This window comes from Pituophis catenifer, unplaced genomic scaffold (assembly GCF_029215685.1).
Source record: "Pituophis catenifer annectens isolate HBS135680 unplaced genomic scaffold, rPitCat1.0.hap2 SCAF_1, whole genome shotgun sequence".
In the NCBI taxonomy this organism is placed as follows: domain Eukaryota; kingdom Metazoa; phylum Chordata; class Lepidosauria; order Squamata; family Colubridae; genus Pituophis; species Pituophis catenifer.
The window spans coordinates 309,379,859-309,395,394 of NW_027256881.1; the positions used below are offsets into that span (position 1 = coordinate 309,379,859).

A 15,536-nucleotide genomic window follows, 5' to 3' on the forward strand; every position below is an offset into this window, starting at 1 on the left:
AGCACATGGAATCGGAGCTCGTTTGGTTCACCAAAACAAGCAAAATGGGTGTATGTGAAGACTGTACAGTTTTTGTTTACAATAAATAGTTTACTTTAATAAAAGCCCTTATTAAATGTTATGTTATGCTTACCATTCCTATTGCCTTGTTACCTTTTGGCACAATAACAATGTGTACTCTAATAGATAAGTAAAACAAATGTAAGGGAATAATAGGGTTTCAAGTCTAAAAATGAAACATTAAAAATACTGAAATGCATTTGCTATTCCTTCAACAAACAAACTTCTAAATAAAAGATACGTTAAAAACATATGATCCTGTGGGTGCTTAGTCTTTTTTTGTTTGTGTTTTTTAAAAAAATAAAATTGGCCTTTTCTTAATTTATACTACAATAAAATTTGGACTACATATTACAAAGCAGATCCAAGTAGTAATGTGCCACCAGGTTCATCAATATTGTACTGCCTGGATTAATACCAGGTAATTCAACATTCCTCATTATTGAAGTAGTGATTCAGTTTTATGTTGATAATAATATAGTGGGGGTTTTTTTTTCAATTGCTAAAAGCAAAATACATTTTATTGGCCATTTTTTATGTTTGAAATTGTTTAACTATTTAATACGATTCACAGTTACTAGTTCTTACCAGAATAATCATTTTGAAGTTTTTTTCAATGGACAGATCCAAATTTTTTTACTTGAATGTGATTGAAGAAAACTGATTGGCTGTTGTTATGTATAGGTAAATCCCAGTGATAGGTACCATCTTATGCCTATAATTACACCAGCATATCCCCAGCAGAACTCTACCTACAATGTGTCTGTTTCTACACGTATGGTCATGGTTGAAGAATTTAAGCAAGGTAAGCAATTCTGAAGATCTATTCCTGAAAGTTTTAAATTCTGCCCTACATATATGCTCTAAATCAGGGGTATCAAACTCGATTTCATTGAGGGCTGCATCAGGGTTGTGTTTGACCTCAGGGAGCCAGGGTGGGCCAGCTTGACGTCACTTGTGTCAGGGGCGCCTCTGATGGCCTGAGCAGTCTGCCAGTGAAAGTGGGCTCCCAAGCTCTGTTTTCGGCTGTGACGGCCTCCTACAACCCTCTGCCAGCAAAAACAGAGCTCACAGGCACACACGGCCCTCCCAAGCTCTGTTTTTGCTGGTAGAGGCACTGCAGGCCAGTCCTTTGCTGTTTCTAGGGCAGCCTTGCAGACCAGATCTAAGCCCCCCCCCCCCCCCAAGCTGGATCTGGCCCCCAGGCCTTGACCTTGACAACCCTGCTCTAAATGGATAATAGAGACAAGCACTTAATGGATAGTAGTAAATTATGAATTTATAGATTTCCCAAATACTAAAACTTAGGAAGAACATTTCCCAAATGGAAAGTAATTGAGTATGGTATTTTATCCAGTTCTTGCTTTTTAAAATATTCCAGGAGCTCCTACCTACAGCTGGTATGTTTTCAGATATACTGTGGTAGTAATTATATGCCACAACATATATTCTAAAAACAATAAACTTTCAATTGGCAGCAAATCTTTCAGCTAATTATTTTAGCCATAGTACAATTTGGTTTCTAAATACCTGATCATATATAACTCCTATCCAGCTTAATGACATGAAAACATAATTGCACCAAATTTGATCCCTAGATTTTCTGATTTTCAAGAGCTTGAGTGACAAAGCAAATATGTTTTTGTTGAAATCTTACACAGCAAACTGAGTAGAGTATATGCTTGTTAGTACAGAGTTCTGATACTTTGTTGATAAGTTTAAATAATAAACTGAAGAAAGCCCTCATAATGAAGATATTTAATGTTTTAGCCCTTGTAATTTGCAAATTTATGTTCAAACAGATTAAATGTGTAAAAGGCTGAATATGTCTTTTTGTCATTCAGGTCTTGCTATCACAGATGAAATTTTGCTGAGTAAGGCAGAGTGGTCCAAACTTTTTGAAGCGCCAAACTTCTTTCAAAAATACAAGTATGTATTTTATGGTATGAAAGATGCTTTCTAAGTATATTAATATCTTAATATTCTTATGCTTAATGCCATGATTTCAATTGGTAAATTGACTGGCATTGCTGTAATGGACAAAGTGTGAATTGATCACACACTTGATTAAATTAAATTTCTTCTAGGAGAAATAGGAATCGATTTTATTATTTCAACTGAGTATGATTAGCAAATCACCTCTAATATTTTCTTGGGATTTTTGGGGTTTTGCAAATAACTTATTAGAGATTGAAGTAGCATAATGGGAAATAGTTGGATTAATTGAATAGTCAGGAGCCCTGATGGCGCAGTGATTAGAATGCAGTATTGCAAGCTAACTCTCCCCTCAGTCTGGAGTTCGATCCTGGACCCAGATAGTTGGAGGCAACATTGTAAACTACTCAGAGACTGCTGTAAACCTCTATGGAGCTGTATTTAAATCTAAGTGCTATAGCTATTTTTGTAGAAAAGATATAGCTTATTTTTTAAAAATATATTAAAATATATTTTAAAAATATTTTAAAATGTGTGTATTTTTATGTATCCTCTTACAGTTACAGATGTCCACTTCCAGCAGTAGTTTACTGTTGTTTTTGTCTGAGCTCGGTACCTATACTTTAATGCAATCCCTCCCACTATTAAAAGATGACTGGCCACCATTATAATGTGTCTGAGTTTTTTTTATTCTAATTCTTGCATTATAAATTGTAGAACACTAAAGAAAATTGGGCTAGTTATTCTTCTGTATAGGAATAGATACAATTATCTTCTACTTTTAGTAATTTCATTAGAAACAGAAAAGTGATGGCAGAAAAAAACCTAGTAGTCCATTGAGTGTGCCTTTTGAGCTTATTTGTTTTTTGTTTTCTTTTTAATTAATTACATTTTAATTATTTTTATATGTTATTAATTTTTATTTTATTTTTTAAATTTTTGTCGGATGATGGACATGCAGTTATCCCAAGCATGTTTAAACTCAGTTACTGATAATTGACCCATTACCTCCTCTGGAAGTTGGTTCCAAGCTTTCACTACTCTTTCTGTGAAGTAATACTTTCTAATATTACTTTTGAACTTCTGTTTGAGGTTATTCCCCCCCCCCCCCCATGTTCTTGGATTTTTTTTTTTTTTTTTTTGCTTAATAGTGAAAATGTTTCCAACTGCCATAATGTAAGGGATGTTCAACATTTTTCTTATGTAAGCTTTTACCATTTAATCCTTCAATATGTTGCAGTAACATAAAAATCTCATTTCACATATATTTTGTAGTTCATTGCCGTAAGTTTTTATTGTTAAAAATATTGCACAAATTTGTTTTTGTTATTAAAAGATAAGTGAGTTCTGATTATTTTACTTTGCAAAAACATAATATGGACATTTGTAAAAACAATACTGTTATGAACATTGGTTGTCGTAGGATCTATTATAGACATTTAATGAAAGACATTAAGAGCCTGTAGTACAGTGGACTAAGCACTATTATTAACATCTGCTGCTTGCAATTACTGCAAGTTCAAATCTCACCGGGCTCAAGGTTGACTCAGCCTTCCATTCTTTCAAAGGTAGGTGAAATGAGGACCCAGATTGTGGGGGCAATAAACTGACTTTGTATGAATATACAAAAGTATGAAGGCTATTGCTTAACGCATTGTAAGCTGCCCTGAGTCTCCGGAGAAGAACGGCATATAAATTAAAGCAAATAAAATAAAATAAGGTGTAGAAAAGAAATAAAAAGAAAAATATTTCATAGAATTCTACAAAATTTTATATATTGGTTTGCTTCTTAACAGCTTTGAGTATTCTGTTGTCAATGCAGAGACCTCCTTTAAGGACATCCCTTGCCCTGCTTCCCAAATAAAAAATGAATAATAATTTTACTTTGGAGGAAAAAAAATCTTCAATTGACTTACCTGAATAATCAATCATACTATCTTTTCTGAAAAGTTCTGTGTAAAACTGAGTAAAACACATGTTGTAGGTTCCCAAGGATGTTTTGATAAAGGTTGATTCCCCAGATCTAAAATGCTTATATACAGTAGTTACAACGGTACTATTCTTTCTGAAACCACACATTATTTTAGTCAATATTTAGTACTTTCTGCATATGGAATTTACTGTACTATGCATCTTAACAGTAACTTCGACAGTAACTAGAGGATACTACATTAAAAGATCCAATTCCAAATATTGATAGATGCAAATTTAATAAATATAGATTGATTAATATTTAATGGTGATGCAATAATGATCCAATATTTTGTTTTCTGTATTCTGCCACAAAAACCTCAGAACTTAATTATACTTCATAATAAAGTACTCAAAGCAAAAATCAGAAAATAATATCTATCCCTCAGATACAAATTATCTCATGCTAAGAAAATGCTGAAAAAAGCACAAGCTTAGGATACATTGAATCGTTAAAAAGAGTTTTCATTTCATTTGAAATAGTTTGGATGCTCAGTTTACTATTAATAACAAATCAGAGACTATAACCTAAAATTTATAAGAATTATAAAACAAAACTAAACATCTATAAAATAGGATTATCTTGGACTAACTTTACGAATGAATTTACTGTATACATTTTGCTGGAAAAGAAATTTGAACAAATCCTATCATTTATTTGGGAAAGTCCATTGTAATATTATTTGTAGGCCATCAAGAGCAAATGATGTTTCTAGTTTTATTTTGCCTAGCAGTAATAATAAAGAGCAGAGTTTGGAGATGACAGTTAGGTAGCAAATTATACCATTCTACGTTGTTCATTCCTTCTATCACTCACTACAATTTTCTAAGTCTGTTCTGGAAGTCAGAAATGCCGTGATTTGCATTTGTTGTTGTTGGTTTTTTTATACCTATAGTGATCCTAACCAAATTTCTGTGTGCCGTACACTTTGGCATATAACCATACTGGACACATGACCATGGAAAATGTCTTAGGACAACACTGGCTCCCTTACTCAAGAAACAGTGATGAGCACCATGCTCTAGAGTCAGACACGACTGGACAGGGAAACCTTTACTTTTATGTGTGTGTGCACTCACCCACTATAGATATTCACATCAAGAAATGGTTAACTTACAGTATGTTAAAACAATCATATTTATCATACTTCCAATAGACAGGCTGAGAGATGCCCACAAACTAATTCATTTCAGTAGAGGCAGATAATTGCTGTGAACTTTTCTTGGCACAATTGCTGTTTTTGTTTTCTGAAGCAGTTCTGCATACTCATCAAAGCACCTAGTGAGTTCTGGATTGAGGCCATTATATTTAGCAGACTTTTTTTGTAGAAGTGAAAATAGTTTGCTGACTCATAAATGTAAAATATTTCAGAATTACCTTGAATATGTTCCATGCTATCATTATAGATGTGGGAAGATAGCTCTGTTTTAGAAGTCAGTTTCATAATAATGTTCTACTAGAATACTAACAATCTTTTTCAACTAAAAGATAAATTTCTTAGTTCTAGTTAAGTTTTTAAATACATAATCTGAATCTCATTTTATTTCAACTTCTAGGACTGTGTTTTGATTTTGTTAATATTGTTTTGACTGATAAAATTAACCAGTATAAGGTCTGGGCAGATTTTTAAAGTTAAAATAGTTACATCAGATACTGGGTTAACTGAAGACAACATTAATATATGAAGATACAATAAATGTTGAAAAATAGAATATTAATCAAATTTTCAAAAGAAAGTTAGTATATTATTTTTTTTATTTTCAAAGGCATTATATTGTACTTCTAGCAAGTGCACCAACAGAAAAACAACGATTAGAATGGTGAGTCAAATTCTCCATATTGCCATCTTTTAGCATTTGAATGTGATTCTTCTGTGATTATGGCCAGATAATTTGGTCTGAGTAGAACACTGCAAATGATTATGCTATACATAACAGGGTAACCCACATCTGACTTACTTTTTCCTCCTATTGGGGAGTGAATGATCAATAAAGGTGAAACTCAGAAACAACAAAGTTCTTTATTGTTTGGCTGATAAGCACATATTCTAAAAATGTGTTATGCAAAACTGGGTAAATCATTCTGGGGGAACATTTGATAACTATCTTTACTTCTGTTTTCACTAATCAAATTAATAAAACTAAGTACAAGTGGGATTATATTCATTTTAAATCCTCACCCCACTTTATTCAGGCTGCCAACAGGGGAAATTTGCTCAGTTAAAACTTACAACAGAAAATACAACTAAAAAGAAAAATGAGGAAAAAAATCCATGTAAAACCAGAGCTCAATACTCATTTTTGTGGAATCTTGGTGCTCTCTGAACTTGTTGTTTGCTAGCAGACGTTTCATTACTTGACTAGGTAACATGATTAGTGCTAATGAAGCTTGCTCTGCCTGTATTGGTGGGGGTGTGGCTTACTGCTTGGTAGTTCTTTGATTGGGAGTAGGCTATTTTTTTCTGCTTGATTGGAGTTTGTCTGGTGTTTATCCCTGCTTATCTGGATTTTGGCTGCTGAGAAAATGTGTTTTGATCTTTCTGTTTCCTTCTTAGCTTTTTTACTGTCTCTTTGGTGTATAATGGTGGCTTATCTCTGTGTCTCTTGGTGGTTGATTTGTCTGAATGCCAGGTTTCACACAACTTATTCTAATCAACTTATTCTAATCAACTTATTCTTTTCTCTATTTGATAGGGCTCTAAATCAACTTTAGAAAACTAGCATTACCAGATAATGCCTCATTCAGAGTTTGATAGCTTCTTAAGCAAATAATATGTTTGACTACCAACCTGACTACATGTCACAATCATATTGAGGCAAATTCACAGAAAACAATCATTGCTCCATAAGTATGCATAACTTTCCTTCTTTGATTATTGTATTCATTTACTTCCTAAAATCTGAAAGCTACTCAGTTCTAAAAAGACTATGACCACCTTACAAATGATAGAAAAATACAATGAAAAGATTCAAAATAAAATTTGGCCCAGTGGGTAAGGCATCAGGCTAGAAATCAAGAGACCGTGGGTTCAAGTCCTATCTTGACCATGAAAGCCAACTAGCTGACCTTACGCCAGTCACTCTCAGCCCAACTCACCTCACAGGTTTGTTACTGTGGGGAAAGTAGGATGTGGAAAATATGTTGGATATGTTCATCACCTTGAGTTATTTTTAAAAATAATGAAGGGGATATAAATAAATAAATACAATTTAAAATTCCAAACAACCAACTTCCTAGCTACGGTATTAACACACTGAGAACCACAGCCGTAGCCACAAACATTACCATATTATTAATCTCCAGAAACTTCTGAAAGAGCTAGGTTCTGTAAATAACAGATTTTTCCCATGTAGAATTAAGATATTCAGCAAGAGGTTCTAGTGGAGAAAAAAGCTAGAATCTTTATCTTGCCTGTGGTGGAATAAATCTTTAACTGATGATGGGGAGATTAGCCTGGAAAATTAGATGCCATAAACCTAAATCAGCATTTTCTAAAAATTATGAATTTGAAATAAATAAAATGCTTATAGATAGCTCTTTTATGCACTGGATTCTCTTGTGAAGAAGACCATTTTTGCTTATCTTCCACAACGCTACCTTGCCACCCATGCATTTGTGGAAAGTTCTGCAGTCCTGAGAAATAATGGATGAAGGGCAATATTGTCATTGGCAGAAATATTCTGTGAGATTTCATTCACAAGCAATTATACTTTAAATTTATTCCAGTTAACTTACTATTTGCATTATTCAATATTGCATGTTATCTTTTAGGGTTGGCTTAGTAGAGTCAAAAATCCGTATCTTGGTTGGAAGCTTGGAGAAGAATGAATTCATTACACTGGCTCATGTAAATCCTCAGTCATTCCCAGCACCCAAAGAAAATCCTGACAAGTAAGGCACTTAAAACTTAATAAAACTACTGGAAGAAATGTTACTAAAAAGAAAAAAATCCAAGTTTTTCCTATTAACTTAGTCAGAAGGTTGACAGTTTAATTTAGGTTATGCCTTGGAAAAAAATTAGTTTCTTGTTTTCCACAGGAAATGTAGGACAGTAGAAAAATTGACAGAAAAAGGATAAAATTGGGATAATATATGCAGATGCTGTTAAGATTTAAAGTATCTTTATTGCAGGAGTGAAATCCAGCAGGTTCTGACAGGTTCTGGAGAATTGGTAGCGGAAATTTTGAGCAGTTCGGAGAACTGGTAGCGGAAAATTTGAGTAATTCAGAGAACTGGCAAATATCACCTCTGGCTGGCCCCAGAGTGGGGTGGGAATGGAGACTTTGCAATATCCTTCCCCCAGGGGTGGGGAGGGAATGGGGATTTTGCAGTAGCCTTCCCCTGGAGTGGGGTGGGAATGGTTATTTTGCAGTATCCTTCCCCTGCCAGGCCCACCAAGCCATGCCCACAGAACCGGTATTAAAAAATTTGGATTTCACCACTGCTTTATTGTACTAAAAAAGCTGAAGGTGGATCTGGAGGTATAATTGCAAAAAATGTTCTGGCATCTTCTTTATTCAACGAACACTCATGTAAGAGAGGTAGCAGAAGATATTGTATGCTGATGTTCACAAAATCATGTCTAAAATTTTACCTTGCATTGTTTGCACATTTTGCGCAAATGGACATATGCTTTTGAATTTACCCCCAGAAGGCTTTTGCACAAAGTCTTCTATGCAGAGAACTGCACTTCTGGGTGCAAACTCTTATTCAATGAGTAAGATGTAAACAAAAGTAAACAACTTTTTGTTGGGATTATGGAAAATGATAATTAGTATTATGTTTATCCCATCCAACTTTATTTAAATAGTTGTTTTATAAAGTTTTATCCATTTGTTATCCTTTACATTGTTAGAAAATATTAATGTTTTTAAGCAGAAAAGCAGTCCTAAATTCCCAGTTACTAAACCTGCAATAGACCATGAAATAGGATCTCAAACTTTAACAGCTTATGTGTCCTTACTTGATGAAGGGACAAAGTAATTCAAGTAGTTGTTTGGTACTATTTATAACCCAAAATTTGTTGCATTTAACAGTCATTAAATGTTGAACGGGTAAAGTGAAGTCCTAATTCAGAGATGCACTTTGGGTGAAGTAGGTCTGTTTTGGCAGAAATGCATTTCTATTAAACTATTATTTATTTTTCAAAGGAGCTGAAAAAGTCTTGATAGATGGGCTAGGCACGGGAGAAAACAAGTTTGCCATACCCAAACTGGATTTGGTTTGCCTTCCTCACATAGTTAAGAAGGTTCAAATCAATATGAACTAATGTTTATTTAATTTGATGGGAACTTAAAAATAAAAATCCATAATTTTCTGTGCCTATCATGAAGTGGTTGAAATCAGGCTAGACACAACTTTACTTAACCTGTTTTGACAACAGGTCTCTGGCTGTTTTGCCCTCTTGCAACTGAGCAATAGTTTCTGAGAATTCCAAGATCTTTATATAATTCTAAAATCACTGAACTGTCATAGCTCTGTTGAATATTTTATAACATTTTACACAAATGGCTGATGTTGGAAATAGTTATTTACAAAATTTTATATTTTAGGATTCTTTCTATTGTCCTTTGTGACTTTAATTTTTTTTTTCCCCAACAGGGAAGAGTTTCGTACAATGTGGGTGATTGGATTAGTGTTTAAGAAAACTGAGAATTCTGAAAATCTGAGTGTTGATCTTACATTTGACATTCAGTCTTTTACTGATACTGGTAAGTTTGACTGACTGATAATTATTCTCTTCCAACCGTTTCCCCAAGCTGTATTAGTTTGGCAATATTTTCGTGACACTGGCAACTGTTAGCAAAGTATTGGCCTTCATGTTTATAATTTTGCCCCTCCCCAAGTTTTAAGTATAAATACTATAGTCTTCTGATTAGTATCAGCAGTAATTGTAATAGTACAGCTGATCATATTCTGTTATGCTATAGTTTCCATAACATGGCAATGGTTTAAATTCAGTTTGAATACTAATACCGAAAATTCAAAATAGCCTTTTGTCTATAAAATGCAATAACCTTCCACAAGGGTAATAAATGAATAAGAACAAAGTATATATAATCCAGCATTCTGGACTCATGGAGGGTGACCAGATGAATCCCAGAATCGCAAAAGGAGAAATTCTGTTTCAGTGTTGTTCCTTAGCAACTGATATTTAAGAATGCCATCTTTGATTATGAGTTGGTAAAAAGCTTTGTAATTCTATTTTTCATGAATTTTTCGGGTTCTCTTTTAAATCTACCTTAAATGGAGGCTGTTTCTATATCTAATAGCAGTTTATTCTTTGGTTTAACTATTTATAATTTAAAGTGTGCCTCCTTTTTGATTCTTTTCAATTTACCTTCATTACATAAACTTCAGTTCTTTGTGTGTTCTACCCCACATACGATACTTCTGTCACATTCTTTTTTTTATTGGTCCCAAACACTATGGATTTCTTTGTAAAGAGCCTACTCGAGTTTCCTAATCATTTTTCTTATCCCTTTGTGGTGATTAAATGTTATGGAATACAACTAAATTTATTAAGATTGAAAGGAGCATTTTAGAAATTTGTACAGGAATAATATTGATATGTTAAAAAAATAATTGAAATAAATACAGGTTATTTACTTGGTTGACCAATTGTATTTGATCCTTTGCCACTGTCTCAGCAATATTCCCCAAAAGGGATAGGTTGAAGACAAAGCAATAAGAACACATAAATGCCCTATTATGCAGGAAACCTACAGATTGCCCTGCTGCATATACTTCAACACTGCCAGTACACGACCAACTCTCTCATCTTCAGCGAGGCTCTAAACTACAATCATATTTGTTCAGACCCATTTCACAGACATGTGCAATTGAAATTAAATCAGGCATTCAGGACGCTGAGCTGCATGAGATAAACAATCAAATCAATATAGGTAGTTCTCAGTTAACAATAGTAATTAGAATTTCTGTTGCTAAGCATTGCATTTATAAAGTTCAGTGTCACATGATCATGCTGCATAGCGACAGTGGTTCTGGCAATTGAGCCCAGAATTTACAGTGGGGCAAAAAAGTATTTAGTCAGCCACCAATTGTGCAAGTTCTCCCACTTAAAAAGATGAGAGAGGCCTGTAATTGACAGCATAGGTAGACCTCAACTATGAGAGACAAAATGAGAAAACAAATCCAGACAATCACATTGTCTGATTTGGAAAGAATTTATTTGCAAATTATGGTGGAAAATAAGTATTTGGTCAATATCAAAAGTTCATCTCAATACTTCGTTATATATTCTTTGTTGGCAATGACAGAGGTCAAACGTTTTCTGTAAGTCTTCACAAGGTGGCACACACTGTTGCTGGCATGTTGGCCCATTCCTCCATGCAGTGATGTTTTGGGGCTGTCGCTGGGCAACACGGACTTTCAACTCCCTCCAAAGGTTTTCTATGGGGTTGAGATCTGGAGACTGGCTAGGCCACTCCAGGACCTTGAAATGCTTCTTACGAAGCCACTTCTTCGTTGCCCGGGCGGTGTGTTTGGGATCACTGTCATGCTGAAAGACCCAGCCACGTTTCATCTTCAATGCCCTTGCTGATGGAAGGAGGTTTGCACTCAAAATCTCACAATACATGGCCCCATTCATTCTTTCCTGTACACGGATCAGTCGTCCTGGTCCCTTTGCAGAGAAACAGCCCCAAAGCATGATATTGCCACCCCAATATTTCATAGTAGGTATGGTGTTCTTTGGATGCAACTCAGCATTCTCTCTCCTCCAAACACGACGAGTTGTGTTTCTACCAAACAGTTCTACTTTGGTTTCATCTGACCATATGACATTCTCCCAATCCTCTTCTGGATCATCCAAATGCTCTCTAGCAAACTTCAGACGGAGTTCGAGGGAGATTATCAGTGGTCTTGTATGTCTTCCATTTTCTAATTATTGCTCCCACAGTTGATTTCTTCACACCAAGCTGCTTGCCTATTGCAGATTCAGTCTTCCCAGCCTGGTGCAGGTCTACAATTTTGTTTCTGTGTCCTTCAACAGCTCTTTGGTCTTCACCATAATGGAGTTTGGAGTGTGACTGTTTGAGGTTGTGGACAGGTGTCTTTTATACTGATAACAAGTTCAAACAGGTGCCATTAATACAGGTAATGAGTGGAGGACAGAGGAGCCTCTTAAAGAAGAAGTTACAGGTCTGTGAGAGCCAGAAATCTTGCTTGTTTGTAGGTGACCAAATACTTATTTTCCACCATAATTTCAAATAAATTCTTTCCAAATCAGACAATGTGATTGTCTGGATTTGTTTTCTCATTTTGTCTCTCATAGTTGAGGTCTACCTATGATGTCAATTACAGGCCTCTCTCATCTTTTTAAGTGGGAGAACTTGCACAATTGGTGGCTGACTAAATAATTTTTTGCCCCACTGTATGTTGCTAAGTTGGAAATTTGTAAAGTGAGTTTTACAACTTTTCTTGTCACATTTGTAAAGTGAATTTTTGCAGTTGTTAAATTAGTAACACGGTTGTTAAGTGAACTTGGCTTCCCCGTTGACTTTGCTTGTCAGGAAGTCACTAAAGATGATCACATGACCCCGAGACACTGCAACCATCATAAATACTAGTTGTCAAGCAAATGTACCGTATTTTTCGGACTATAAGATGCATTCCTCCCCCCACAAAAAAGTCGATGGAAATGGCTGTGCATCTTATAGAGTGAATGTTGCAGAAGCCCCGCCCACCCACCAAACCCCATCCTTCAGCCTCTGCCTCCTTGCAGCAAACAACAAACAGCCTGGTCAGCTTCAGCACAGCCTGATTTAGCATGAGCAGCTGATTGGCAGTTGGATCTTCCTCACGGAATACCACCGATCAGCTGTTCCAGGCTGCGGGGATCGCCGCCACCCATCGGCACTGGCATTGCCACTGCCACCTATTGCCGCCTCCGTGCACCCCATTTTTGGCCTCTGCGCATCCTGTTTTTGGCCCGTTCCAGGCTGCGGGGATCGGGTGCCCGGAGGCCAAAAATGGGGTGCAGAGACAGATTTTTTTCCTTGTTTTGCTACCCAAAAGCTAGCTGTGTCTTATAGGCTGGAGCATCTTATAGTCCGAAAAATATGGTAAATCATGTGACCATGGGAATCCTACAATGGTCATAAATGTGAAAAATGGTCATAAGTTCCTTTTCTCAGTGCCACTAAATGAACTGTTGTAAGTTGAGGACTACCTGTATTGTTAAACAAGGATCACACAGGTCATAAAATGAGGATCTCATGTGGTTGCGACTTCTGACTTCCTGCTGGCTTTTATATTGTTTGTGGAAAGCTGGCAGGGAAGGTTCTTACACTGGCCAGAACTTCAAGGACATCATACTTCTTGTTCAGTGCCATTGCAAGTTAGAATGGTTGCTGAACAAGTGGTCATTTAATGAAGATACCTGTAGAGCCAGATCAAGTCCCAGGGAGTATCTATTAAAAGACAAACAGAACAATAGAAACAGAAAAATAGAACACCACTGATTGTCACCTGCAGCTCAGAACTGAAATATATGAACTCAACATGCATCAAAAGGTTTCAGGCAAAATCAGAAGGTCTCAGTCAGATACAATGGGTTATTAAACATTACAGCTGTTAATTCATTATGTACTTGCAATCTGACTAACATATAAACTGTATCTGTATAACCAACCAGCCTTGCCCTCCATCTTCTCCCAGATAAATCCTATATCAGTCTAACAACTCTAGACACACGATATTGGAGTACTGTGTCTTTTACTAAGATTTGTTACTCAAGAGGTGCCACAGGGGCTTGATTTCTTTTCTTCTTTTTGGATGAGAGAGAATCTCTTCAAGGAAACCATTTAAATGAAACATTTGATGTAAACGGCAAAGTGAATTATGCTTGATGAGACTGTTTGCCTGGTGAATTTAGCTCTGTATGTAATAACTATACAGCCCAACCTTTTCTTTCCTTCTTTGTCCAGTTGCCTTTTCTCTCATCTTGCTTTAGATTCCCTATTCCCTTTCATCTTACTTCCCCAATGCAATTATCCATCTTGCCATATTCTATCCCACTTTTCTGTTTTCTGCTAGGAGCAGCAAGAATGATAATGTGAAAGGTTATTTTAATTTATGTAAATGGAAATCACTTATTTTCTAAAAAGGTAACAATTATTTTTAGTTATTAATTCAATTATATTTTTTTTGGCATTTCTTTGGAATCTCCTAACAGGCATATACACACATACATATAAGGATACAAATATACTTGTTTCATGCACACATTGAATGAAAGGGAAAAAATCTTTTAGGATTCAAATTTGTAGATTTTGCAAACTGGGTTCTATCCTCTAGGAAGGGTTTTGTCTATACTTCTTATTTTTAATCTACTATTTAAACTCAACGCTATCTTCCTTTTAGGTAAATAATAGATATAACTCTCTCCAAAGTTACATAAAAAGAAATATTATGTGGCTTTTTGAAAAATTGTTTCCTTTCATATATGTCCAGAGTTATCTAAATCCATAAGTGCTGCAAAAAGGAGAGATCGTAATTTTTATAAGCTCATCTTGCATTCCTCTGCATTATTTCTCTGAATGGCTTTTTTAGAGAAGTGGAGACTCTATTTGAAGCATATAGATACTGGAAGGTAGACAAAGAAGAAATAATGTTTCAACCATTTGTTCCTTTATGTGAAAAAGTTCTACTATATTCTGGTTCATTCCACAGAGAGAAGGGATTGTTTTATTTTGTGAGTAGGTAAACTGGATTAAATTCCAGGTTTCAGTTATAATAGTAGGATCTGTTATCTAAGAGTCAAATTTGTATTAGCTATCCATCTCACAATGTGCAACACTGGATGGCATATAGCAATTGAACAACAAATGTAGAAACAGAAAACATAAAAAATAAAAAAATCCAGATTAAAAAATAAATATTATAAAAATATACATACCTCAGCAAAGGGAGGATAAGAATGCTATTGGGAATAACAATGATATTGTATTTTCTGAGGATTATGATTTTGCTGCTTGAATCAGTATATGTGCAGAATGAAATTTATTTCAGGGGAAGTTTCAGCTTTCCGAAATGTAAAATGTCTTCACTTTATTCTAATTATCTAGTTTATAGGCAAGCAATAAACAGCAAGATGTTTGAAATGGATATGAAAATTGCTGCAATGCATGTTAGGAAAAAACAACTTCATCAATTACTACCTAGTCATGTCCTTCAGAAAAAGAAAAAGGTAACATTTGAGTGTTAATGGATATTGTGATAAAATCTCTCTCTCTCTCTTTGTGTGTATGTATGTGTTTTAGTGCTCTGTTGTTTTTGTTATTAATAATTTCATATATGTACTGCTTCCCCCAAAAAATATTCTTACATATTCATAAGAAATTAATCCCATTTATATTTATCCCACCTACTGGCTTCCTGGTTTACCTTTAACTTTTAGTTTGGGATGATTTTTGTTCAGATGTAATTACTAATACTTTAAATAGTTTGGTTAATAGGAGTAATGTTAAACATTTGTACTCAAGGCAATAGACAATAGTTTAAAGTTTGTTAAAGATGTTGGTGGTATTAAAACTATCAAAATTAT

General features: G+C 35.0%; 1 protein-coding gene across 3 annotated transcripts in view; it reads left to right on the plus strand.

Annotated features, from left to right (window-relative positions):
• The window catches only part of PAPOLA (poly(A) polymerase alpha), a 48,220-nt gene that overhangs the window by 22,982 nt on the left and 9,702 nt on the right, over positions 1 to 15,536 (plus strand). For 2 of the 3 annotated variants that reach the window (XM_070941651.1, XM_070941660.1), the window contains exons 11-16: positions 745 to 865; positions 1,905 to 1,989; positions 5,734 to 5,787; positions 7,739 to 7,858; positions 9,569 to 9,678; positions 15,058 to 15,179. In XM_070941651.1, the coding sequence (XP_070797752.1) occupies positions 745 to 865; positions 1,905 to 1,989; positions 5,734 to 5,787; positions 7,739 to 7,858; positions 9,569 to 9,678; positions 15,058 to 15,179 (612 nt within the window). Of the gene's footprint in view, positions 1 to 744; positions 866 to 1,904; positions 1,990 to 2,555; positions 2,661 to 5,733; positions 5,788 to 7,738; positions 7,859 to 9,568; positions 9,679 to 15,057; positions 15,180 to 15,536 lie in introns of those variants that run through there. The other variant, XM_070941668.1, reaches the window with a different exon arrangement.